Here is a 27,037-nt window from a genome sequence, read left to right as displayed (position 1 = left end):
GAGTTTGCAACAACGCCTCGAGACATGTGCCTCCTCCGAGCTCTGGAGACCACCTGGAGAAGATTCCAGGCGCGTTGGCAACGACGGCAAACAAGTGGAGACTCTGTGACTTTTTAAAAGCTATTACATTCCTGCGGAGGGAGCTGGTAGGAACGTTGGGTTGCTCGGTCAATGGCCAGGGTCAACGGCGGCGTGGTGTATTCCGCAAATATGCCGGCGTGAGTAGGTTAAACGTTGAGTTTAATAAGGGCACCACGGGGTGACCAGCCCCTCCCCACCCAGCACCACCCCTCCCACCCCCCACCCAGCCCCTCCCCACCCTCCCCTCCCCACCCAGCCCCTCCACACCCGTCCCACCCAGCCCCTCCCCACCCTCCCCACCCAGCCCATCCCCACCCTCCCCACCCAGCCCCTCCCCACCCTCCCCACCCAGGCCCTCCCCACCCTCCCCTCCCCACCCAGCCCCACCCTCCCCACCCAGCCCCTCCCCACCCAGCCCCTCCCCACCCTCCCCACCCAGGCCCTCCCCACCCTCCCCTCCCCACCCAGCCCCACCCTCCCCACCCAGCTCCTCCTCACCTTTCCCACCCAGCCCCTCCCACCCTCTCCTCCCCACCCAGCCCCTCCCCACCCTCCCCTCCCTACCCAGCCCCTCCCTCTCCACCCAGCCCCTCCCTGCACGACGGACACAATAATCCCCTGTGGGCAGGTGTCACCAGGAGGTTCCTACCAGTATTAACATTACATTTGTTATCACGTTACAGTGCAGTAGTATCCGTTCTTTTTCCATGAAAAACGATAGGCTCACGCAAGTGTTAACATTTTTTGAAGCGCCCTATGTTGACGCGATCTAACCTAGCAAACCTTTATTACGGATGATATTGGTCGCGAAAGCCCGACTACGACTTAGACTACTTCGTGTTAAAACTGTTCCAAATTCATCCCAGTGGGAGTGGAGAAGGAGCCGTGCCCTAGCGTCTTCGCTCGCCGCCGGAAGCCACTGGGAAGCTATACGCACTTTTAAATCATCTCGATTTAATAAAAAAAACTCATCTCTTTAGAACTACGTTGTGTTTAGTTGGAGGGAAAAATTAAAGGGTGAAAAAATACGCAAAAACTTGGCGAATATTTGAGCAATTTAATTAAGTCCAGTTTTTGGCAGTTCGGGGAGAATCAAATATAATTATCAATGAAAAAGAATCGACATTCGGGGAGGGCATATTGCCGAACCAGCCCAACATAATTGTAACGATAGATAGATCGGCATCTGTAATGTGATATTCAGGTTGTTGGGGTTAGAAGGAGAGATCGTATTAAAGGGTCACTTATATTTAACGTGAAACCAGGACGTCATCAACTCAGCGAGTGGGGGGAAAGAGTGCAGCAGGGGAGAGTGCAGCAGGGGAGAGTGCAGGGGTTGGGGTGGAGGGGACGGGAAGTGCAGCTGTGTGTGGGGTATTGGGGGGGGGGGCTCTGGTGGGGGGTGTAAGTTTTGGGGGGCACGGGATGGGCCGGCCGGGTGGGGGTGGCTCCGGGCGCCACGTCGGCAGCTGTGGAGGTGGAGGAGGGAGGAGGCTCGTGAAGGACCGCTGCTTCTGGGCAAGTTGTCGGCAGCTCCACTCCCAGCAACAGCAGAGGGCAGAGAAGCTCTCCGGGCGGATACAATGTTTCAAGTTTCATTTATTAGGTACTAGCCCTGTGAGCCATTCGACTCTTAAGTCGGGTGCAACCGCAACAAACAAAATATGAACGGAGAACATCTTAAAGCGACAGAAACATCCCGGATAAACCAGAAAATCTTCCAAAACGAAAAAAACCGCTGTGTGCAAAAATCCCAGTGTGATGCAAGTCAAACAATAACAATAACCATAATACAATTTTGATTACCCATATGTATGCGAAATCACCAATATAACGCTATAAAAACAATGTAACCACAGTAATCAAAGGAACTGTGATTTAATTTAACATTAAACGATATTATAACAAGTACGACCAAATTTCTAGATTTGAAGCTTTCGTGACTGCAAGGATTCATATTCTTAGGTTTTTTCGGTAAAGTCACGTAGGTAAAACATTAAAATTAATAAAAGTAAAATAAAATAAAAATAAAAATCACGACGTTTCGGAGGCAACACAAGCCTCCGTCTTCAGGTGGAACCGTCACAGCCACGACAGCTGTTATCAAGTAAATGAGGAGATTGCAGGAGCTACCACTCCGTTTATATAATGGTTGGAGAAGGGGGGTGGGTAAGGGCCAAGTACAGCACACTTTTTATTCATATGGTAAGGTGAGGCTTAAGAGGGTGAGTCTTTGTTATGGAGAGGTACGGTTTGTGACTCAACCTGTGACAAGGAGAAAACAACTAAACATGGTAAATCTGTAATAGTTGTCTGTCAAATAAGATTGGCAAATAAGTGTAGTTACATCTTTTTTGCATGGTTAATCACATCATCATTGGAAAGATGTGATTAACCCAGCTTATATATAAGCTCCTAGCTTGGCAGTGTCTCATTCTTCACCTGAGGACGGCTGCTTGCGTTGTAGCCGAAACGTCGTGAGAATTATTTTATTTTATTATGTTTTATTTTTTATTAATTTATTACTTCCCTTCTACGTGACTTTACCGAAAGAACCAAGAAGATGAATCCCTGCAGTCACGAAAGCTTTAAATCGAAATTTAAATAGACTTTTTAATAAATGCTTTCTCCCACAACATCAGAGTGCAGAGTCACATTAAATACGCAATACAATGACAATAGTTTAAAGCGATTTGAAGCATGTTTTATTTGGAGGGGGGGGGCAGAGCTTTGTGACGTCAAATTTGAGGGGGGTCTGACTTTTGTGACGCCGTGTGACGAAGGGGGGGGGGGGTCAAAAATCGTCCAAAATCGCGTGACGTCATTTATGGACGGCCCCCAAGGCCCCACTGAGCTATGTAGCTCTTTTCCAGAAGCTGACTGGCCACAAATGATGGATAGCGCGACGAAGTGGCTTATCGTCATGTGGTAATGTAGAGCAGACAAATACCCCAAACGCATTACGTCGATTATGCATGGAGGTGAAAACCAAAATACCCAGAGAATTATATTTAAAAAATTTTTTTAAAACACGCTTTAATGTAATGTGCCGTACGAGTAATGGCAGAACTCCACGACTCCAGGAAGTGACCCCGAAGCTTGCCATAACGTAAAGGGAGCCGTGGTGATTTACAGCCAACGTGAGTTGAGCGTGGACAATTAGACCCAAGCCGAAACATAACATGTAAAAAAGAATGTAAAAAAATGTTGTATATTTTTTTATGATATAATATAGTATTGTCATCAGTATGACATAAGTATACCAAGTTTGCACTCGATACCACATTGGGAAGTGGGTGAAAAATGAGTTACAAGATTTGAGGATACAACAACAACAGACATAAGTGAGTTAATAGAAAGCGTGTAATAAAAAAAAATCCACGCGACCACGGGAAGAGAGAGACACGGAAACTCTAAATATACAGCAGCAGGCGTCAGGGTCTGGATCAAACCCACGACCACCTGCACACCAGGCGAGGGAGTTGACATTTCGCCACCATGGGAGCTGCGGTTGACTTTTCTGGAGAGTGTACGGCACGGAAACGCAGATGTCCCCGACTGCTCCTGCCCTCTTCCGCTGCTGCTCCTGCTGCTGCTATTCCTGCTGCTGCTCCTGCTGCTCCTGCTGCACATACCAAGGAAGGAGAGACAGCGAACTGCACCGATTGAGGTGGGCAACGCGAGGAGCGGTGGTGCAGTGGTTAGCGCACTGCACCGCCAAATCGCCGACGCCAAAATTCCCGCCCGCGACCGACGACAATAACAGTGACGAGTATTTGAACCAGTCGTGTGCCTCCCCTAGGTCGACTCAGCCTCAAACGAGTACCCTGGCGGGGTGTGTGAAGCAAGTCAGTTGACCACGTAGCCTCTCTCGTAGGGGGCCATCCATTTAGTACGTACGTATGGAGGGGGGAGGGGGGGTTGACCCAAATGCGTACGCTTGCGTATGGGGTAGGGCTAAATTATTAATTGATTTAAAATCGAAATCGCAATTAAAAACAATGCGATTAGCAAATCGCAAAGGCTGCGATTTTTTGCGATTTGAAAAGTCCTCTTACTTTCTTATTGGATTTTTTTTTTATTATAACTTTATTTATTTAACATAACAATTGTTAATTGTTCTATGTTTGATTGTTCAATTTCAATAAAAGCATTTTAATAAATACATGTTGGAAGTAATTCATATCTTTTAAGTTCTCATCCTTGCATTAGAATATATAGAGCAGTTCACATTTTGATGGTATCCTGTGGCAATGCTTCACCACATGTTTTAAATCTATTACACAGTGAATATTGAACTGAAGCATCACTTTAATTTTTTTTGCTATCGCAAATCAAATCGCAATATCTGTCAGAAAAATCGCAATTTGATATTTTCCCCAAATCGTTCATCCCCAATGAGGGGTCTACTGACAATGTACGCATAGGAAACGGGGGGGGGGGGTGAAGCCTCAATAATAATTTGTCGACATTGGCCTTCAAATGAGTTAGATAGTCCAGCGATGGACAATCTGTTTGCTTAAACACGTTAATATTATTAATCCTTGATCGTTTCTGCGTGGATTAAATCTCGGCCGTTCTATAGGATTCGGGGGGTGCGTCAAGCGTACGTACGCAAGTGGGGGGGGGGGGGGTAAAAAAGCCCGCGTGCGTACAGGGAGTGGGGGGGGGGTCAAGTTTTGACAGATTTTAGCGTACCTACTCAATGGATGGCCCCTCGTAGGCGCTGCTCGCTAATGTAATTTTCCACAAACAGTACAGGGACTCCTAAACTTACGAATATTCGGAACTTTCAGAGATACGAACGAACCTATCCGTATGTCCAGTTGCCTGTTCGGCTCATGAGTCATAAGCTCAACCGCCGTGCAATAGATGGCGGTGGTGGCATCTACATCTGTATAACATGAAGAACCAGTGGCATCTACATCTGCAGAACGTGAAGGACCAGTGGCATCTACATCTGCAGAACATGAAGAACCAGTGGCATCTAAATCTGCAGAACGTGAGGGACCAGTGGCATCTACATCTGCAGAACATGAAGAACCAGTGGCATCTACATCTGCAGAACGTGAGGGACCAGTGGCATCTAAATCTGCAGAACGTGAGGGACCAGTGGCATCTACATCTACAGAACGTGAAGAACCAGTGGCATCTACATCTGCAGAACATGAAGAACCAGTGGCATCTAAATCTGCAGAACGTGAGGGACCAGTGGCATCTACATCTGCAGAACGTGAAGAACCAGTGGCATCTACATCTGCAGAACATGAAGAACCAGTGGCATCTACATCTACAGAACATGAAGAACCAGTGGCATCTACATCGACAGACATGAAGAACCGGTGGTATCTACATCTGCAGAACGTGAAGAACCAGTGGCATCTACATCTGCAGAACATGAAAAACATGTTTGGAATCAACAGGAATAAAGTTGGACTTGCGAACAAAATCGACTTATGAACAGACACCTCTGGAACCTCATAAGTAGAGGAGTGTCCGGTCGCCTGTTACGCCTATAGAGGAGGGTGGGGGGTGTCTGTGCGCAACACGCGGCTCTGGTGTGCCGCACGCGGGCGATCCATCACCGAGGTCACCTCACGCGACAGAGGCCATTGGCCTCCGCCTCCAGGAAAGTGACAGCCAAGGCGACTTTCGACTCTCCACGGAATTGTGCACCGAGGGCGACTGCTCTCCACGACGGGTCCTGGAGAGACCCGGACCCCCCAACCGCGGCCGCCCTCGGACCCCCACCCCCAAGTCCTCCCCCCGCATCCCAAACCCCTGGACCCCCGCACCCCTCCACCGACCCCCACCTCCCCGGACCCCCACCGCCCCCGGAGCCCCCCCCCCCCTCGCACCGCCACGGACCCCCTCCCCCCTCCCAGAGGAACGATATCGAATCCACGACCTCCTGCATACCAGGCGAGGTAGTTAACATCTCTACGGAGAGAGATAGAGACATACAAGCTCCAAATATACAGCAGGCGTCAGGGTCGAACCCACGACCTCCTGCATACCAGGCGAGGTAGTTAACATCTCGCAATCGTGGGGAAGCATGGTAACAAAACAAAAAAAAACCTTACATGGGGAGGCCTTCGCCAGCAGTGGATTGACAAATGGCTGTAAACTGTTAATCCGTTAAGTTCAGTATGCACGCACGTAGCCAACAAACCGAATGCCACAATCAGAGCAAGGCGATAACACTAACAGACGATACCGTTCAGTTAAGCTACGATTCATTTAATTGACCCCTCGATTTAATCCGAGTACCGTAGATGCCACTGACCGGATTGGAGCGGGAGGAGGGGGGTCGCTTTTGGAGATCTCAGTAGTAGTGCGTTCCATTCTCTCCGGTGTAAATGCTGCCGTACTTGGAGAGGATGATGCCGTCCTCTTTCACGATGACGGACCGGTCCTCGGGGACATTGTAGTTGTTGCAGATGGGCGTCCCGTCCTCGTGCGTGACGGTGAGCAAGAAGTTGGAGCCATCCCAGCGGAGGAAGTCCTTGGATGCGATCTTCACGAAGCCGGGAGTGTTGTCCATCCCCTTGTAGGTGGACTTCTGACTGTAGCCCACACCCGCGTTCGCCTTCGCGCAAGAACTGTCCATGCCAACTTTGCCCTTAACGTGATATTTGGTTGTTTGCGTCTGCAAGTATTTAGAATCCGCGGGCACCACACGCACCAACACAACGCGTTGGCTACACGAGTTGAAGACGTGGAGCTGGCTGACCATGATGCCCTAAATGCCGACTGCCAGTGATCCCGCTCAAATTCTCGATGCTCCCCTCGACTCGACGCACACTCTATCTGTGTTTTCGAGAGTTTTCTTGGTAACCCCCCGTTTTATCGTGTTATGCCGTTGGTTATATTGTTGAACTCTTTGCCTATCGCATTGATGACGATTGTGGTGGAGGGGAGTGTGCGGAGGAGGTGTGGTGATTGTCGAGGTAGGCGAGTGAGGAGTTGACCTTTGGACGGCACAAGACCGAAACGAAATTAGGGAAGTGACCGTTTGGGGCCCCCCAACCCGTGACCCCCCCCCCTCCACGCTCCCCAGGTATGGGGGAAGTCCCCGACTCTTGGACAACTATCCCCGTATTATTGTTTTAAAATCCAATTAAAGACTACATTTCTTTTTGCCTCACAACAGACCTTCCTGCCCAAGTTTGGTAGACGAGTAAGGGGCCGTCCATAAATGACATCACGCGATTTTGGACGATTTTTTTACCCCCTCCCCCCCATCGTCACACGGCGTCACAAAAAGTCAGAAACCCCCCCCTCAAATATGACGACACAAAGCTCTGCCCCCCCCCCCCCCCAAAAACATGCTTCAAATCGCTTTAAACTATTGTCATTGTAGTGCGTATTTAATCTGCACTCTGATGTTGTAGGAGAAAACATGTATTAAAAAGTATATTTAATTAAGTAGAACGTGTTGTCTATATTTATTTAAAGTTGCGCATTTTGATGTGACGTCATATTTCTCAACCACCCCCCCCCCCCTCGTCACACATCGTCACAAATGTCTGACCCCCCCCCCCTAGGTACGTGACGTAATTTATGGACGGCCCCTAACGACATAAACGAGCCGTTCTATGGCGATAGTGGGAGTACTATACATAGGGGCTCACTAGAGGGCAGATTCCGGATGTCACGGAGGTCGGGTCAGGTGTGATGCCGCCACCGCGAAGCCGCTCTGCGGGCGCCCGATTTGCGACCTCGCCACCACCAAGCGACGGGGCCGACGCTGCTTCCCCCTCAGCACCCCCCACATAAACACACCCTCACATATTCCCCCCCACATAGAGCACGAGGGGAGGTCACCTGGCCAACAGGTTTTCACCCAGAAGCCCTCTCATAGGGATAATCTTCACGGTTTCCTGCGGCCAGGGAATTGGGCGATCTCCCCCAATGCTAACTCGCACCGCGGCGCCGTGAAATTACATGGTCACGACGGGGCTGCCCAGCCACCGCGGTTAACACGCACACCCCACACACGGGTCGGCAGGCAGGTGGGGGGGCAGAGCCACGAGCGGCAGGAAACCAGGGTGGGCATTTGATTGGCAGGACAATGTGCTTGTGCACGGCTGCCAGCGCAGCAGCCAAGCGGCGGTCCCTTTGATATGGAAACCGGGGGTGGACGGCACTGAGAGCACCCATGCTGGAGTACAGACGAGCAATCTGATTGGGCGGGAGGGCCATCGGATCAGCGACGGCTTTTCTTTGATGTGAATAACAATAAAAGGGGCCGTAGAAAGGGAAAAAGGTCTCTTTGCTTCTCAAGTCAGCTATCGGGGCGGTCCTAACAGACTAAGGTTCAGACCATCGGGAGATAGTTTAATCCTGCCTTGCCGTTCCCGACTGATTCTGTGAGAGTGGCTCGCAGTCGCGCCGATAATAAATCATTAGTAATTGATCCCAGTGAGTCGCGTGAGGGAGCGTGGCTGTTCGACGCGGGAATGAAGCCGCCTTCTTCGATTCTCGCTATTCAGTCTCCGTACACGACGAGCCGACGGCGTGTCGGCCGTTCTGGTTCAACCATTTCGTGATTCCGTTCAAGTGGTTAGGTGGTTAGGAAAGGTGGCCACCACCCTACGTAGTTAACCCGAAATGTACAAAGTTAACCTTGGAACGTTGAGCAGTGTTGGTTGTGTTAGTGAATAAACGTGTTGCCTCCAAGTCTTGGCGTGCGCCTGGTTAGAACCCACCACAGACATACAAAACTGAAGTCGCATTCATTATACTGGTTTGACGAATATGTGAGGGCAATCATCTCGGCCACAAGATTTGTTTTTCCCTCCACAACTAGCTGCAATTAAAACGAGCAGTAATTAGTGTCCGCCTGATGCTAGTTATAATTACTGGTGAAACGTTGTAGTCAGATTGTAAATTGTGAGTTTCTCTCCAACACACCGATGTGCTAAGCTAGTAACGAATTGGCACGTTTTATTTATGTGACAAACCTTACTAATTGGCTGTGTCGGGTTTAAAGACACATTTACGCGATATAACCCAAAAAACCTATGATGGACTTTTGAGATAAATTGATTAATTTGATAAGTGATTAAACTTGTATTAAACGAGGTTTGTGTTACAGCTACCAAACAAATCCACAAAGACACGAAGAACCAACAAAGATGCAATTAAGTATTTTATTCGGTAGACCTGGCAACAATTGTCACAGACAAAGTGCTCATGATCTGGCATTTTCCCTGGACAATTGAATTATGGAATAGCGTGATTTTGTTATGTTAGTATTTTTTTTAATGCTTAAAATAAAAATTAATCTCTTTACCATTTTCTAATAAACATTTAATTCACAATTAAAGTACTATTACATTTCTGTTAATTAAATACTGAACAATTGGCAAACCAAAGTCTCCCGCCTCTCCAAACCCATAGTTACCAACTGTCACATCTCTCATTGTCAAACTTGACTCAACTATAAACAATTTTTATTTTTTCAGGTATCTGTGTATATATGTTGAACTTCTTTTGCACCGTACATAGCCATGCGTGCTAATCGGAGGTCCAGGCATGGCTCACTAAGCTATGTAGCTATTTTTCAACAGCGACTTGGCCACAAATGGGAGCTCAACAAAGTGGGCTTATCATAACGTGGAAGTTTATAGCAGTCTAATATTCAAAACGCGTGGATGTTGATTCTAAAATGTGGAGGGAAAAACCAGAGGACCCGGGATAAAAATCCACAGAACCACGGGGAGAGTGAACAAACTACCAGGCATCACGATCGAGATCGAACCCACGACCTCCTATATACCGGACGAGGTAGTTGACATCTCCTAGGCACCGTGGCGCCCCCAATATTGCTCTTGACATTGAAAGCACGCAAGCAAAACTGTGAAATGCAATAATTGAAAAGTGGTGGCAAGCATAGCGCGATTGGCGTGGGCCCTGGTGCAATAAATTACATTGGGAGAGCAGGTCTCTGTCCCAATTTCTCTACCAGATCCCCTCCGGCCGGCGGGTTCCTGTGCAGTTGGACCGCCTGTGTACTCGATGGCTACGCCACTGGCAGGAAAGTGACAATGCAACATAAAAACAGAAACGAACAAACACGAAACAAAAACCCTCCTGCTTTATAAAGCGCTATCGAGACTGAATATGCTAAATTCACGGCATGCGATTCGAGCCTGGTACCTACATAGCTCGTTACCTGTAAATTCCTGGCTTACAGGTAAACCAAAGTGTGGGTGTGAACGATCAACATGCACAAAAAAGCGCGTTGCGAAACAGCTGTAATGCTGCCTTACAGGTAAGTCGGCGTCATTGTATCAATGCAGAAAACCAGAACGTGAGCAAATTGGGACCTTTTTTCCAGGATCAAAGTATGAAAAAATTGGTTTTACCCTTTCTGACAATAGAACCGGAGGCGTTAAGATGTTCAAACACCAAATGGAAACCTGCAAGGAATCAGTTCGCATTAACCACACACATAGTACTTGCTCTGAATAGATATGCATCGTCTTTGGAACTGATTGGCCTACACCAGAGACGGTCTTCTCTTAACACCCGTTTTATTTCCAGCAAGGGTAAAAATTTATTTTTTTATACGTATATATAATGCGAGTGTCGCTATTTTTTGGGAGAGAGCAGAGTTCGGATCCATTTTTTCTCCCGAGAAATTCCCTCAATTGTAGAGGGCACCAATGCAGACTTTTACACGTGCTTTAAGGGGCCGTCCATAAATGACGTCACGCGATTTTGGACGATTCCCCCCCCCCATCGTCACAAAAAGTCAGACCCCCCCCTCAAATATGACGTCACAAAGCTCTGCCCCCGCCCCCCAAATAAAACAGGCTTCAAATCGCTTTAAACTATTATTGTCGTGCGTATTTAATGCGGCGCTGCACTCTGATGTTGGAGAAAACGTATATTAAAAAGTCTATTTAATCAAGTAGAACGTGTTGTCTATTTAAAGTTGCGCATTTTAACGTGATGTCACATTTCTCACCTCCCCCGCCCCAGGTGCGTAACATCATTTATGGACGGCCCCTTACGTCGTCAATAGTGCTCTTGAGACTCCACGTGGCGACAGTCTAGGCAGGGACTTAAAACTATCGTGACTGCAGGAATTCATATTCTTTGGTTATTTCGGTAAACTCATGTAGATAGAAACAAATAAAGTGAATAAAAAATATCACGACGTTTCGATCACTTGTGTTGCGATCGAAACGTCGTTATATTATTTATTCACTTTCTTTTTATTATCATTATTTTTTCTATCTACGTGGCTTTACCGAAAGAGCCAAAGAATCATCGAGGGACTTTGTCGGTGCCTCAAAACCGCACGTTGAACAACTCCAGTCTATAGGCCTTGGTGCTGCCTGGCAGTTGTCGCTGGTCTTCTTCCAGAGTACCGTGGCCGTGGTGGGCGTCGATCGTCTCCCTCCATGTCCCCGTAGCGCCCGCTTAAATCCACAAATTTACTCACGGCCTCTCTGCCTACCAGCCAATCCGCTGCCTGTTGCTATGTCTGTCGCCTTTCGGCTTTTGTCAATCAACTTGACACGTGCAGTGTCCTCCAATCGGAACCTCGAATATTTATTACTGTACTAGCTGTGCTACCCGGCTTCGCCCGGGACTTGGATTCACCACGCCCGGCCGCCTTTGTCTCCCCAGTGGCGATGTTCGCACACAACACACCAGTTACTTGTTTGAGGCTGAGTCGACCTAGGAGAGGGCCAGGACCGGTTGAAATAATCGTCACCGGTGGTGGCCGTGAGCGGGAATCGAACTCGGGTCGTCGGGTTCGTAGCGCAGCGCGCGATTCGCGACAAAGTCGCTGCCCCCACACACACAGGATAAAGACAAAATCCCCCGTGTAGCCTGTGAGACTGTAGGGGCAAGTGCTGTTAGCGAGCACCTATGAAGGCCGGCACGGCACACGAGGGGGTGGGTGGACAGCACTCCGCCCGGCCGCCTTTGTCTCCCCAGTGGCGATGTTCACACACAACACCAGTTACTTGTTTGAGGCGGAGTCGACCTAGGGGAGGCCCAGGACCGGTTGAAATAATCGTCGCTGGGTTCGTAACGCAGCGCGCTAACCACGACACTACAATGCGTTACGCTACCACATGCGCGGGTCACGTGACAGATTTGACGTCACATCTCCCTTGCATTATTGAGCTCCCCCCTAAAAAAGTGTATTTTTGATACTCTTTGCATGATGTACAGTCTGGGAAGTACCCACATGGCAAATTTCCAGTTTGTTGCATGTCGGGAAGTAGGCTAAACATTTTGAACAAACACACATAATCACAACTTTGCCTTTTATATACAGTATATGGATATTTGCCTTTTATATATATGGAGAAGATAAAATAAGTATTTAGATCAGTGAGGCTTCCCTGGGTTATCACGCAATTATTCGTGTTTGCTCTTATGTGCACTGAATAACATCATTAACCTCCTGCAAATATGTTCTGTGGTAGCGTGTGCTTTTTTATTATTTGATTATTTCCGAACATTTCAATAGATTATTTTCGTGAAGAAAACATAAGCCCGATGACCGACGCAGTGTGTGGAGGGGGCTTTCATCCAGCAGTTGACTGACGAAGAGCCAAGCGGAGCAACGCGAATGGTGACAAAGCGATGAGCATGAGATGCGTCAAACACATTGACGTCTTCCTCCAACAATGGATAGACCATAGCTGGTTGACATACCAGTCCAACCCCTTATTACAGACCAATTCAGACCTTATTGTTCACCCATGCCCCTTATACATCTCAACGTTCATTCTACAAAGTCCGACCACAAGGGAGAAACACAAACAAATAGACAAAAACATGTTCTAACGCAATTTCCCTGTACAGGATTACGGGTAAACTGTACGGGTTGAGGCTTTTGCAACAATATTATATCCAACAAATGATGGACGTTAAAATCGATATTCTAGTGAGCTCGCTAACTTTGGATGATTTTTTTGTTCAAATAAATGTATATTCGACGGGTCTAAAATGTACGTTAGGGGCCGTCCATAAATGACGTCACGCACCTAGAGGGGGGGGGTCAGACATTTGTGACGATGTGTGACGAGGGGGGGGGGGTTGAGAAATTTGACGTCACATCAAAATGCGCAACTTTAAATAAATATAGACAACACGTTCTACTTAATTAAATATACTTTTTAATAAATGTTTTCTCCTACAACATCAGAGATATGCGCCACATTAAATACGCACTACAATGACAATAGTTTAAAACGATTTGAAGCATGTTTAACATTTTTTGGGGGGGTGGCAGAGCTTTGTGACGTCACATTTGAGGGGGGGGTCTGACTTTTTGTGACGCCGTGTAACGACAACGGGGGAGGGTCAAAAATCGCGTGACGTCATTTATGGACGGCCCCTTATATCGTGATGTATGCAACTGATTCAAACAGGACCCTGCGGGGTGGGCTGGTAGGAATAATACTAATACCGGTACAGGGATATCGACCGCACACACACGCGCACACACACACGCACATACGCGCACACACGCACATACACGTACACACGCACACACACACACACGCACACACACGTACACACACATGCACGCACACGTAATGAAGTTGTGTTGCTACGCTTCCAGTTCGCCGTGAATAACGATCCGAAGCCCAATAGCGCCCATTCATCACGCCGCTCGAGTGGGCCGGACACGCACACACGCACGCACACACACGCACACAGTCACACATATACACACACGCACGCACACACGCACACACAGACACGCACACACACGCGCATACACACGCACACACACGCACGCACGCAAACACACACGCACACACACACACACGCGCATACACACGCACACACACACACATACACACACGCACGCACGCGCACACACGCGCACACACACACACGCACCTCTCACCTGTGTAGGGGTGTTACGGAGGGGCTGTATACATAGGATCACACGGGAAACAAACACAGTGGGCGGGGTTTCGTGAGTGCACGGGGAGGTGCTCTCAACGACGTCCGCACAGGGCAGCCTGGGGGGCTGGCCCCACCCCTCAGCGGGGGGTTTTGGTATAAAAGGAGATGAGCCGGAGAGCTCGGGGGAACAATGTTAAAGCTAAACCAGTGAAGACCGAAGATCGTCTAGCTAGAGCCCTGGACTCCCCTGGGTCGCCGCCCTTGTCAGGGCCGCGCAGGACCGAGCCAGCGGCGTGGTCCCGAGAACCAGAGCTAGTGCTCTGGGACTCCGGGTACCGTAGCCCGACTTACCAGTGTCGGGCCAGACAGCCTCCCCTAGCCCGTTAGTGGAGGACTAGGAGGTAGGTCAGAGATAGCTAGCAGTGTATTCCCAGCTAGCCGGGTGAGGGGGCCGATACCCCCTCCAGTGTTGTATGTCCGCGGTTGTGACAACTGTTGCGGAATAAATACGTGTGCCTCAACCCCGGCGTCCAAGAGTCCTCAACGATATTACACCTGCAAGGCAGCGGTCGCCGCTTCTCCTCCCACATCTCTCGTCGCGGCAGCTGTAACGATGGTGCAAGTTTGTTTTTATCATCAATTCCGCCTCCACCCCTCCCCGCCACTGTTCACCCACCAGAATAAATGAGTTCGCCCATAGTCAGTCGATCAAAAAGTTTCACAGATCGCAGGGGAAGCGGGCGGCCATCTTGTCGGACAGGGTCATGCCAAGTGTTTGCAGTAGGGGGCGATGTTGATACACGGACGGACGGACGATATAATCTATTGGTGGTCTGGTCCACTTCGTTCCTACCAATATTACTGTTCACCATCCTCAACAACAAATGTTGTTACTACGAAAGGCCAAAGCCTGCTAATAACAAAATATGTATTTATTTTGGGGAAATCCAATGGGCAGTCGGAGCGGGTCAGCGAATTACCAATAACCAATGCACTTTTGCTAATACACACTGTAATAGATATTCCTCCAAAAACGAACAACGCGCTATATAGGCATCAATACGTGATTCGCATTTTGAATGGCTCCATCGCGTTCAATGTAAAGCCTTGGAGAAGGCTCTACAAGCAATGGATAGACAATTGATGAGCATAGCAGGCGCATATTTCTGAAATAAACAACAATATCCCTTTATTGCATGGAATGCACATAAACAATACACCCTGAAATGTTTTTATAATACCACTAGCAGAAGTACCCGGCGTTGCCCGGGTGAAAAATATATTTCTTAATAACCTTACATATATACACAGATGGGCTGCTACCCCTGCCCCCCCCCCCCCAGCCACGATCTCCTCGGCCGCTGTGCAGTAATATGTACGGCCTATAGTGTGGTGGGGTGTCGAGGCCTAGTACCGTGCAGAGCCTCCGGCCTCGCCTAAATTGCCCACCCGGCTGAGGCTGGGTACTGAGGCCGTTACCCCCCCCCCCCCCCCCGCGCTACAATAATACTGTCTAATCGCTATAATTTTATTATCTACCGACCCTATAATAGTAATTGCACACATTGGGGTGGGGGGGGGGAGTGAAGAGGACGTGAAACTTTGATGAATTTACCTCAGAGTCGCGTGTTAATGCGTGCGCATATTTTTAACGGGAATTAAAAATGGCGTCCATCCCGCCGCGAATGCGTCGCTACCCGTTGCCAGGGGCAACCGCCGTGGAAAACCAAACGGACCAATCGTGTCTCGCAAATCCCTCACATTTCGTCCAATGAAACTGCGTATGGTCCGGCGACACACAGACAGACAGACACACACACAGACAGACAGACAGATTTGCGATTTTATATATATAGATATTAAACGTGATTTTTTTTCGTTGGCAACACCTGGCCACCAATCACGCATAGACCCGTCGACTGCCCTCCTCACCCCACGCCACCTGGCCCGTTCTGACTGGCCAATTTGTGTCCCGCTCTCAATTAAGGCCCGATTGAGTGGTGCCGTTGCCTCCAGACGGTGGGAGTTTTTGGGGTATTCTCCCAAGCTCACCACTCACCCCGCTTTATATCATGTAACCTCAGCCACCTCGGCTCACCCCTGCGCGACAGCACTCACCCACACCATTACACAGAAGAAAACAATAAATCTACTTGTGCTCCGAGCCTCCCCTTGTGCCACGCGGTCAGCCCCTTGCAGGTGCGAAGCGACACACGGAAAGTACACAGGATGAAAAATAAGAATAGATTTGACCCTTTCTGGCATAAAAAAAACTGGTGTTAAGATGTTCAAACAGATACCTTTTGCCAGAAAGGGTAAAAAGCTATTTTTGTTTTTCATACTTTGATACTGGCAAAAAAAAGGTCCCAGGAAAGTAGAAAGTCGGAGCAGCGTGAGACATTAACCGGACGTCTGTGGGAAAGGATCTTAAAAGCTCATCAGATACCTCCAGTATAAGTACACATTCTGATTTCTCCCCGAAGGTGAAAATCCGTCATTCTATGACTTTCGACAGCCCTGCCCTATCCCCAGCGGGGTAACGTTTCTCGGCGTGACGTGACGTAGCATGGTTGGCATGGCGTCCTGGTGCAAGGAATTAAATGGGGCCCACTCTACCAATTCCCTGGCCACCCTACGCGTGAGCCCGGCACCCTGGGCCCCTCCAGCAACGTGGGCCCTGGTGCAGTCACAGAGGCTGCACGTTCGTTCGATCGCTATACCACTGCCCATCCCACCTGTCGATACGAGGACGGGGCCATAAAAGATCAACCTGGCCTCCAAAGGACGGGATTAGCCGGTGTGAGTTTGTTATTATTTAAGATCAGGCAACTAGTGATCAGAGGTTGGACCCCGAGGTCCCCCATGTGCACAATTTATATTTGGGCTGATTTATAGAAGGGTAAGCTGCGTTATACAAAAGTTCCAATAATCTATAACTTAAATTCATATTACTTGAATGTCAATCGACTAACAGAAACTCGGTAATGTTAATCGACCGTTGATTTGAGTTATCGGCGCTAATGAAAATATGCACTCTAAAAACTTTGATATTGAAGTTGATTTCAATATGTTAAATACTCATCGTAAATATTAACAATGGCGCTCAATCCCATTATGGAGGAATTCAGCTGTGGTGTTGTGACATGGAGGGTATCTGATCGCTATTGCAGGTATGAGATGTTCACTTAATTTTTGAAGTTGTATTCTATTTAACACGTAGGCTTTTGTGACCAATATCGATAATACAGTTTTTTGGTTGGGTTAGATCATGACACATTTATATTTACGCGATCTAACCCAAAAAACCTGTATTATGGTTGCTTTCTATTGTTTGCTGCTTTTGCGCGGGAAATCTAATATTAAGATGGTGTCAAAGCTCGTGGTGAGTCATTTATTATTATGAGTGATAATTATTTGTTTATTTCGATCAACATAACTCGAATGATTAGATATGACAGAGTTGGAAGATGATTACGGTGTTTTGGTGATGAAAATTTCACTTGCTTTTGTAATAGTTTATACAATTTGGTATGACGGTGTTGCATTGCGATCCTCATTGGGAATAAGAAATAATGTTTTGTTTACCGTCAGTAAAATATTCATCTAATTAAAATATTGTTAATATAATTTTATATATATAAAAGATTTGGTATTATAAATTGTATACATACGTACTATATCGTCTCGTTTATGTACTACTAACTTTACAACCCAGCTTCACTCGGGACTTGGATTCTTGTCTTGGATTAACACACAGCCTACGCAGAGGGTTGGGGGGGCGGGTGCAGGCACACTGCGTGACGCTGCCGCATGCGGGTGACATCACAGATGTGACGTCACCGCTCACTTGCCGAGCAATATATATACATTATTGCGCCCCCCCCCCCCCAAAATACAAAAGTCTATTTTTATACATTTTGCATTGTGCACAGTCTGGAAGCTACCCACATGCCATATTTCAAGTTTGTTGCATGTTGGGAAGTATGCTAAACATTTTGAACAGACACACATGTTCACAAATCTTCCTTTTTACATACTTGTCAACCCATACCGTTTACTCGTTTTCTTGTCCAGGGACATTGAGTTTTCAAGTCCATACGACCTACAGCCGTTTCAGTACGAGCAAAAAAAACCCGTCTATTTGTGTTTCTCCCTTGTGATGGGACTTTGTAGGATGAACGTTGAGATGTATAAGGGCACGGGGTGACCAGTAAGGGGTCTGAATTGGTTGGTAATAAGGTAGGCACTGATAAGGGGTTGACAGGAATGCTGTTATCATAATTGAGATTTCAGCTATCTTCTCGACCGAGTGAGGTGTTGTGACGTGGAGGGTGAGCCTCTGATCGCTATTGCAGATACACAATTTGCCCTTCCCGAAAAGGATTTTTGAAAACACGTTCCTTCGGAGTGGGCAGGTAGGAACTTGGTTGGACAGCGCATTCGTGCATGACAGACAGACAAATAATCCCTGGTGGGCAAGTGTGGAACCTGTTGTTCCTTCCTGTATGTATAAAAGATAACTTGACTTTAGGTAGCCAGGTAGACAGCCCCCTTCACTATCGCCCCCCCCCTTCCTTAAGCCCCTCCCCTGACCACCCCCCATATCCTTAGGCCCCTCCCCTGACCCCCTTCCCTTAGGCCCCTCCCCTGAGCACCCCCCATATCCTTAGGCCCCTCCCCTGACCCCCCCCCCCCTCAGGCCCCTCTCCTGACTCCCCCCTTCCTTAGGCCCCTCCCCCATGACCCTCCTCCTTTAGGCACCTCCCCTCTCCGTACCCGGCAGTAGGTCTCCACCAATCAAAGAGCTGTTTATGTTATATATTTATTTATGCACGACAGACAGTCAGACAGACAGACAAAAAAATATCTGGTGGGCAGTGTGGAACATTGTTCCTACCTGTATAAAGTTTTGCCGTTTCACCCCGCCCCACCCCCCGGTGTTCAGCTGTTGTCAAGTCGCACCACTTCTCCGGAGGACACAACACAATGTAGAGTCTACTCATCGTATCAGAACTTTATTATTTTTGCCTATTTAACTGACCTGTCCCCCCCCCACCCCTCAAGAGGATTCACGACGGGAGGAGAGGGGACAGGGCAGACCGGCTACAGCCACTATACTCGGATATGGCACGAGCCGTGACAGGTACTGCAAGATCCGACCATGTCTGTCCGGTGCACGCCAAACGAACACACTATAAGTGCTCGCCACAAATGAACCACGGTACCTCGCTGATCTCAATGAGCATAAACCATTATGCCAACCGGTCATCCTCCCAACAGCGGCTTTTGGCTGGCCATTGAACAAAGACAGTCAACCCCATCGTGTGCTTTGAGATGCGCTTCTGCGGCCGTCTGGAACGCTCTTCCGATATTGGGAAGCCACTGAAGCAATTCACTTTAAATCTAAATTGAAAACGTATTTCTTTCGAGCTGCTTTTTGTGTTTAGTTTGTTGTCCTTACTCCAGACCTCTGATTAGCATGTTTTGGCTACGTACGTATCGTGCGAAATAATTTCAACGTACACGCTATGAACCCCTGATCTCTCTCCGATGGAAACTACAGCTTGTCCTCGACATACTAGGCTAGTTCCGTGTCAGCGTGCCTCTATGCCTGTTTGCTTAGCAAAAAAAAACCCAGTCAGTTGCATGAAGACTATTTCTGCACCGTGTGGAGGCGCCTTTTGCACTGCACACCGATCTACGTTTGGTCAGCGACTTTTCAACTTTTCCCCCAATGTTTAAACAAACCAAAAAATCCTATAACAAGTATAGGGAACTAATCGACGACGACTCGGACACGGCTTGAATGTTAAGGGCTTTCGCCAAATGTTTATTAAAGATATTCAAATAGCACAACGGGGTGAACAACTCCCAGGGGTTAGGGTTCCTACCGAGTCCTGGTCCCTGCCTGGCTTGCACCGGTCTCTCTCTCTCGTGTCGGATCGAGGACTCTGCCAACTCCGCCGACCGGAGAGAGAAGCACCTCGAACGGCTACCACGGGCTTCGTCAAGAGGTCTCCCTTAAATACTCTAGGAGACGTGACGTCATCGAGCGGCCCAGCACACACATGACGTCACGTTCCCATTTTACTCTACACAAGTATACGTGGCACGTGATATATCTACCAACGTTACATTATAGTTTTTCTTCCGATCCCATGACAAGTATATGTGGCACGTGGTATACCCACCAAGGTTATATATAAAATCGGACGCCACGCTGCACTCCCAGGCATTGAGTGTAGGGGCCGTGTTCCTTGTGTGAGAGGACGTGAACCCAGTTGTCGCAGTCTTGCGGGAAGGTGCCGACTGTGAAGTCTCCAGCAGCTACAGCAGCAATAGCAGTAGCAGCAGCTACTGCTGTAACAATAGCAGCAGCTACAGCAGTAGCAACAGTTACAGCAGCAGCTACAGCAGCAGCTGCAGCAGCTACAGCAGCTACAGCAGCAGCTACTGCAGCAGCAGCAACTACATCAGCAGCAGCTACTGCAGTAACAACAGCAGCAGCGGCAGCTACAGCAGCAGCAGCTACATCAGCAGCAGCTACATCAGCAGCAGCTACTGCAGCAGCTACAGCAGCAGCAGCTACAGCAGCAGCTACTGCAGCAGCTACAGCAGTAACAATAGCAGCAGCAACAGCAGTAACAATAGCAGCAGCTACAGCAGCAGCAGGGGCTAAATGCGTCTGGTGGCGCACAGCTTGTAGCCTGGGGCGGTCTGCACGAATCCGGGGCACGGCGTGAGCTTGGGGAGTGGCCGCCCCGGCGGAGCGTGGAACGAGAAGTTCTGCAGCAGCGCGGAGAAGAAGACGAAGAGCTCCGTGCGCGCCAGGCTCTCCCCCATGCACACGCGGCGGCCTGGGCAACGGAGCAGCGCAAGAGGGGAAGTGAAAACAAGCCCTTTGATTGGTACTTAACGGGACTGAAAGGGGATTGAAGGGATTGGAGGTAGAAATACAACATAGAAAGAACGGGGAAACGGAGGATGATTGACAGGGATGTCGGTTTGGATCGGTTAGGGAAGGTGATTGGCTGGAGTTGAAAGTGGGTCAAGGAAACTTCGAGAAATGGGCTTCACATGCAAACATACGCTTTGATAATGTATGCATATTAACTCCGGTATAGTGCCAGGAAGGGTAGCATTTTTATCATAATTTTCACCTTTTTGTTTGTCCACATTAACTTTAAACGAAAACGAAACTTTTTATTTTACCAGGTGAGGCCGACTGAGCTACGTAGCTCTTTTTCAGAAGTGACCTGGCCACAAATGATAGCTCAACAAAGTGGCTTATCACGTGGAAAGTTATAGCAGCCAAATATTCTAAATGCTTGATGTTGATTCTAAATGTGGAGGGAAAAGCCGGAGGACCCAGAAAAAAATCCACGTGACCACGGGGAAAGAGAAATGCAAACTCCAAATATACAGGCGGTGGGGTCGGGGTCAAACTCACGACCTTCTGCACATGAGAAGAGGTAATTAACATCTCACCACCTTCGTCCAAGCCGGCATCTTCTATTCATTTCGTAAGTATTTGCAAATATTTTAATCGGGTTGCACAATAAGATCCTGCTGCTGCCCTACAAGGCACTCAGTGGGTTAGCCCCGCAGTATCTACAGGAACTGATCCGTGTTGACTCTTCAACAAAGTCTCTGCCATCTACAGATCACCTTCTTCTAAGGACTACGAGGTCAAGGCTCTGTTCCTGGGGTCATCGGCCTTTTGCCACTCTGCAGCTCCCACGCTTTGGGACACTATTTGTTGGGCGCATCCGTAGATTCCCAAAGCACCCTGTGTATGGAAAGCAGGAAATAAAGAGAACCTGCAGGGTTAATAGGACCGGAACTAGGCGGGTTAAAGGGCAATTCAAAGGGGTGATTTTTCAAGAAGAAATTAAAATGGTCGAATTACTTCAATGGTCTTATTAGCAAAGGCAAAGCGTTCGGTAGTCTGGGAGCAGGACCGGAACAAGCCCGATCACCCCAGGACATTAGTCTTGGCCTCGGAGTACATTGAGCAGCGTTCTTCACTCATTTTCAGAGGGGGACCACTTTCGCCGATAGGACATCACCAGTGTGATGGCCGCCACACATTTGAAACCATTGGGGGTTTGACAGCAGCACGATGATGGGGGGGGGGGGGTGTTTTCACAATTTGCGTATTGTCAGGGGCCGCACGTCAGGGGCCGCACTAAAGGCCACCAGGAGACACCAGTGGCCCGTGATGGCCTTGCAATGAAGAATACTGCAGTATAACTGTATATTGATGCGCGTTACATTGAACGAAGGCACACGTGTTTTCCATTAAGAAGTGACGATGCGAGTGATGGTTAGCACGTGATTTTTTCTTCCTGTAATGCTCGGTCAACATTCTGTTCTGAATGCTGTTTGCTCTCTGTTGGTCAGAGACAAGGTGTTTGGCTTAATGAGCACCAAAGGTCGCTTCGCCAAACACTCCCAAACCCATGCACATCGCCCTGGGTTTGGGAGTGATGAAGAACGATGACTTAGAAGGCAATCCAAAGATCTCAGTCACCCCGTTGGGAATCTTAAAGATGGATCGGTTTCTGCAAATACTGCCACAGTGCCAATACAACGGAGACAAAAACACATCAACATGTTCCCAGGAATCGAGATAATTAATTGACTGACATGGGGGGGTGGGGGGGTGTCGATCACTCGTGTAACATGCACGTGTGAGCTGCCGCGTGCGTGGCAGCGACTCTCTCCCACCTGCTGAGAAGGGCATGAAGGCGTCCCGCTTGCGGAATCTTCCGGCGGCGTCCAAGAAGTGCTCCGGGTGAAACTGGTCGGGCTTCTCCCACTGAGACTTGTCCCTGAGCACCGAGTGGAGGAGGGCGATCACAGGGGTGCCCTGCAGAGACAAAGACAAAGATCCGCCGCGTGGCCTTATGGGACTGTTTGGGGCAAAGTGCTGTCCGCGAGCAGCGCCTACGAAGGCCGGCGCGGCACGCGACAGTGGGTGGGGGTGGCCAACACTGACCGCCTCTGTCTCCCCAGTGGCGATGATTTTACGCACCACACAAGGCTACTCACTTTTGAGGCTGACTTCGCCCTAGGGGAGGCCCCAGAACCGGTTCAGATAATCGTCAGTGGGTGGTGTAGGGCCGTGCACGGGAATCGAACCGAGGCCCGCCGGGTCTTCACAGGGCGCAGCCCAAACCCCTGGGGGCCTCTGCCGCCTGTACCACCCCCGCCAAAAACATCGCCACGAACCTTGGGCAGGAAAAATCCGCGGAAGGTGACATCGTTGGCTGTGGCGTGCGGCACGGAGACGGGCGCGATGTCGGCGAAGCGCTGCACCTCGTGCACCACGGCGTGCGTGTAGGGGAGGGCATCGCGGTCGGCGAATGTTGGCAACCGCAGCGGGCCGACCACGCGGTCGATCTCCTCCTGCACGCGCTCTGCAACGGGCGCGTCGGGGGAGGGGGTGTTTTGCGCAGCGTGACGGTCTGACCTGCTGCACATGCAGCATGGACGTCCTGATCTACTCGGAAACACAGCATGACAGCCTGATCTACTCCTGCGCTCGTTGTGTATGCACGCGCGGGCGCAGCATGACAGTCTGATCTCTTGCTAAACACCCTTTGACACACACAGCATGACAGTCTGATCTACTGCTGCACAGAGACAAATATCCCCCCCCCCCGTATAGCCTTTAGCAGACTGTTGGGGCAAGTGCTGTTTGCGAGCACCTACGAAGGCCGGCACGGCACATGAGGGGGTGGGTGGCCAGCACTACTCCTGCACACGCTCTTACACACAGCATTACAGGTTGATCTACTCGTGCACAAAGCATTACAGGTTGATCTACTCGTGCACAAGCTCTTACACACAGCATTACAGGTTGATCTACTCCTGCACACGCTCTTACACAGCATTACAGGCTGATCTACTCCTGCACACGCTCTTACACACAGCATTACAGGGTGATCTGCTCCTCCACGCACTGTTGCGCATGCACGAGAACATGTCACCCCGGGCCCGGGGTCATCGAGATCTCTGCTCGAGCCTCAGGGGTTGTGCGTTGCTCCCTGGCACTGTTCAAGAAGGTTGCCGATCACGCTGGCCGGGTCGTCTCCAGGGTATTTGTTTATCCAGGTGAGCCACTCTAAATAGACCAGAATGGTCTCATTTGCAAGGGTGAGCTTGGCTAGTCATCAGTCAAAGTGTTCATGTGCCACGAGAGAGCCAGCCACTGCTGAGAGACTCAGTTGGAATCCCAAAAATTACATCCGGGATTGAGTAGCAGCAAGCAAGTGTACTAATGTAATAAAGGTCGTGGAAGCGACTTCTGGAATCCGGTCTTTATTTGTCTTTTGTTCACAACACTCCTGTCACGCGCGGCCATGTGGCAGCCTGGACCCCGCTCCAGCGTGGCCTCACCCTCCGTTCGTTCCAGATCTGACCACGTGTTGTCCGTCTCCACCCCTTTTAATACCCGGGTCACGTGGTACCTTTCCACCAATCCTGGTTAACCTCCATGGAATCTTCTAGACTCCATCGTACGATTCCAGAACCACGCCCCTGACTCGTCCCCCCATTGGCTGTGGCTAAAGCCAGCAGATCCAATCCTCTACTTACAGATGTCACCTTCCCATTACGTCAGGGCCACGCGCCTAGACTTCCCCCCATTGGCTATGGGCCAGGACCGGTAGAGTCAATCATCGTAACGAGGTGTGATCCATCAACCACCCGGATATATCCTCACATTACACTAATAATAATTTTAATGTATTTGTAAGATGCCTTCCACTAATGTCTCAAGGTGCCTTCTAAGAATATGGAGAAGGAAATAACAAGAGAGACGGAGAAGCTAAATAAACTGACTTAAGAAGATGTGTTTTAAGACGAGACTTCAAGGTATCCACATTATCAGGCTCTCTTAGAGTGTAGAGTATATCTTGTATGTCTAGGGTTTGTCCAGGTGCTCTGGTTTTGTCCCAGATGCGAATGTTGCTTCCATAGGGAAGTGTTCAAAGCTCCTTCGAAAAAAATAATTAAGACTATCAATGGGTAAAAGTTATGGTGGGGGATGAGTAGATAGGTGAGCATGTAGGTTAGTAGGTGTAAAGTTAGGTGGGCGAGTGGGTAAAAGGGTAGATTCGCAGGTGAAACGATGAGAAAGTAGGTTAGTAACTAGGAGAAAAGGCTTAGTGGGTACTTAGTTGGGTGGGTAAGAATGCAAGGTGAATAGTTGAGTAAGTAGGTTGGTTAGGGATGTAGTTTGACTATATAGTTTGCGTCATTTGACATCGACACTCTACACAGCTGTTTTCCAGGATATGTGACAAAAGTACAACACTTTCATGTGAGACTTTTATCCATATTTGATTAAATTCAAAGGCGAAACATGGACATTCAGCTGAAAAATCAAACATGGCAATTCAAACCTCCATCCTAACCCAAACTGTAAAGCTACCAAACGTTCTGGTGTGGCTGGGATTGTCACAGCTTCAGAAAAGGCTGTCCCGGATCAACATTTTCCGGCTTCAACCCTCGGGACTCATGATTTCAGGCAGAGGTATGGAGCTACCTGAGTATGGAGGCTCCTCTACTTATAAACTTTGAGAAAACGACTTACAAACTTTCAGAGGGACGAACAAACCTGTCCCCATGTCCAGTTGCCCGTTCGGACCGAGAGTCGTAAAGTTCAACTGCCATGCAATAGATGGCGGTGGTGGCATCTACATCTGCAGAACGTGAAGAACCAGTGGCATCTACATCTTATCGGAGATCATACAACTTTTAAAGCCATTGCCGTGTTTAGTGTACATGCCGTACTACACGTTTGGAATCAACAGGAGTAAAGTTGGACTTAAGAACAAATCGACTTACGCAGAGACCCCCTGGAGCCTAACTCGTTCGTCAGTAGAGAAGTCCCTGTAGTGGGTGGGGTTAGCAGAGAAGTGGGGCCTATGAGCAATGGGTGAAGCCGTCAGAGAGAGAGAGAGAGAGATTGGTCAATCACTGTGTGGGGCGGGGCTAGTGGTTGAGTGGGCGTGGTCACGTGTAAGTGGGTGGGGGACTGAAAAAGGGAGGGGCCTGACAGCTCACGACCACCCCGTCTGAGTTGAGCCTCGCGGACATCACGACCGCTTTGCTCAAACCGCCCGGCCCCCCTAAGCCGAGCTTGCCGCTGATGATAGATGGTGGTGATGGCACTCACTCTGCATGTCCGGGAAGGTAATCATGTAGAGGAGGCCCCAGCGTAGGCTGTTGGCGGTCGTCTCCGTCCCGGCCTGGAAGAGGCTGGTGGTGCAGGCGAGGAATGCCTCGTTGTCAAACGTCGTGCTGCTCTTGCCTGCCTCCTATTGTCGACAAAGCACACGTAGCCATCGGTGATTATCGTGCATTTCGCAAGGCGAGTTGTAAAAGCAGTAACAATAATATTATTGTCGTGGACAACAACAGAGGGCGGTACAGAAAACAAAATATCTGTTGTGCAGTATGGTGCGAAAAAAGTTCAATATACATGTACATAGTGTAACAGCGTGGCACAGGGATTTGGACCCTAAGCCTCACGTGCACATTGCATCACGGCCAAGACAGCAGTTATATATACAATATAGAGTAAGTACTCGGGTTGCGGGAGACCCGACTTACAGAAATGCTCCCATAAATCACGTAAAAAAATTAACATGCGGAAATTGTTTAGTTCGTTACATGGGCGCAAATAGTGCAGCGCGGTGAGGGTGCGGATGAATGCCGCGGGCTGCCACCGTACGCCTCGCTCCACAAAAATACCACCTTCACAAAGCCCGAGCTTCACTAGGATTTAGGTATATGACATTTTTCGGAGCGTTACGTAATTCGTTTCTTTTGTAGCATTATGTAATTGTTTGTTTTCTACGCTTAGATCTATCTTTGTTTCCCCATTTTTCTATTGATAGTTTTCAGTTTATTTCATGAGTTATTTACTGTATGTACTTGATTTAACACAATGACACTTCGATTGCTAATGGTCTCAACCAACAGCGATCGGAGAAGTTTAGGCTAGCCTAATGCACGGTAATCGAACATTTAGAAGTGACTGCTTTCT

At 48.9% G+C, this 27,037-nt stretch overlaps 2 protein-coding genes across 2 annotated transcripts in view; both read right to left on the bottom strand.

Annotated features, from left to right (window-relative positions):
* Positions 1–1,662: 1,662 nt before the first annotated feature.
* LOC144731849 (uncharacterized) lies at positions 1,663–7,047 on the bottom strand. The gene is made up of 2 exons (XM_078613134.1): positions 6,368–7,047; positions 1,663–3,706 (listed from the first exon to the last, which is right to left on the bottom strand). The coding sequence occupies exon 1, from the start codon at positions 6,815–6,817 to the stop codon at positions 6,407–6,409; it is 411 nt and encodes a 136-aa protein (XP_078469260.1). The 5' UTR covers positions 6,818–7,047; the 3' UTR covers positions 1,663–3,706; positions 6,368–6,406.
* A 12,732-nt stretch (positions 7,048–19,779) lies between these two features.
* The window catches only part of LOC144731848 (cytochrome P450 2F3-like), a 50,522-nt gene continuing 43,264 nt past the window's right edge, over positions 19,780–27,037 (bottom strand). The window contains exons 7-10 of the mRNA XM_078613133.1: positions 26,165–26,306; positions 23,212–23,399; positions 22,708–22,849; positions 19,780–20,834 (exon numbers count right to left, since the gene is read on the bottom strand). Coding sequence (XP_078469259.1) covers positions 20,653–20,834; positions 22,708–22,849; positions 23,212–23,399; positions 26,165–26,306 — 654 coding nt within the window. The 3' untranslated portion in view covers positions 19,780–20,652. The remainder of the gene's footprint in view (positions 20,835–22,707; positions 22,850–23,211; positions 23,400–26,164; positions 26,307–27,037) is intronic.

The sequence above is a fragment of the Lampetra planeri genome, chromosome 40 (assembly GCF_965212315.1).
Source record: "Lampetra planeri chromosome 40, kcLamPlan1.2.h2, whole genome shotgun sequence".
NCBI lineage: Eukaryota > Metazoa > Chordata > Hyperoartia > Petromyzontiformes > Petromyzontidae > Lampetra > Lampetra planeri.
This window is presented reverse-complemented; position numbering and strand designations above follow the sequence as displayed.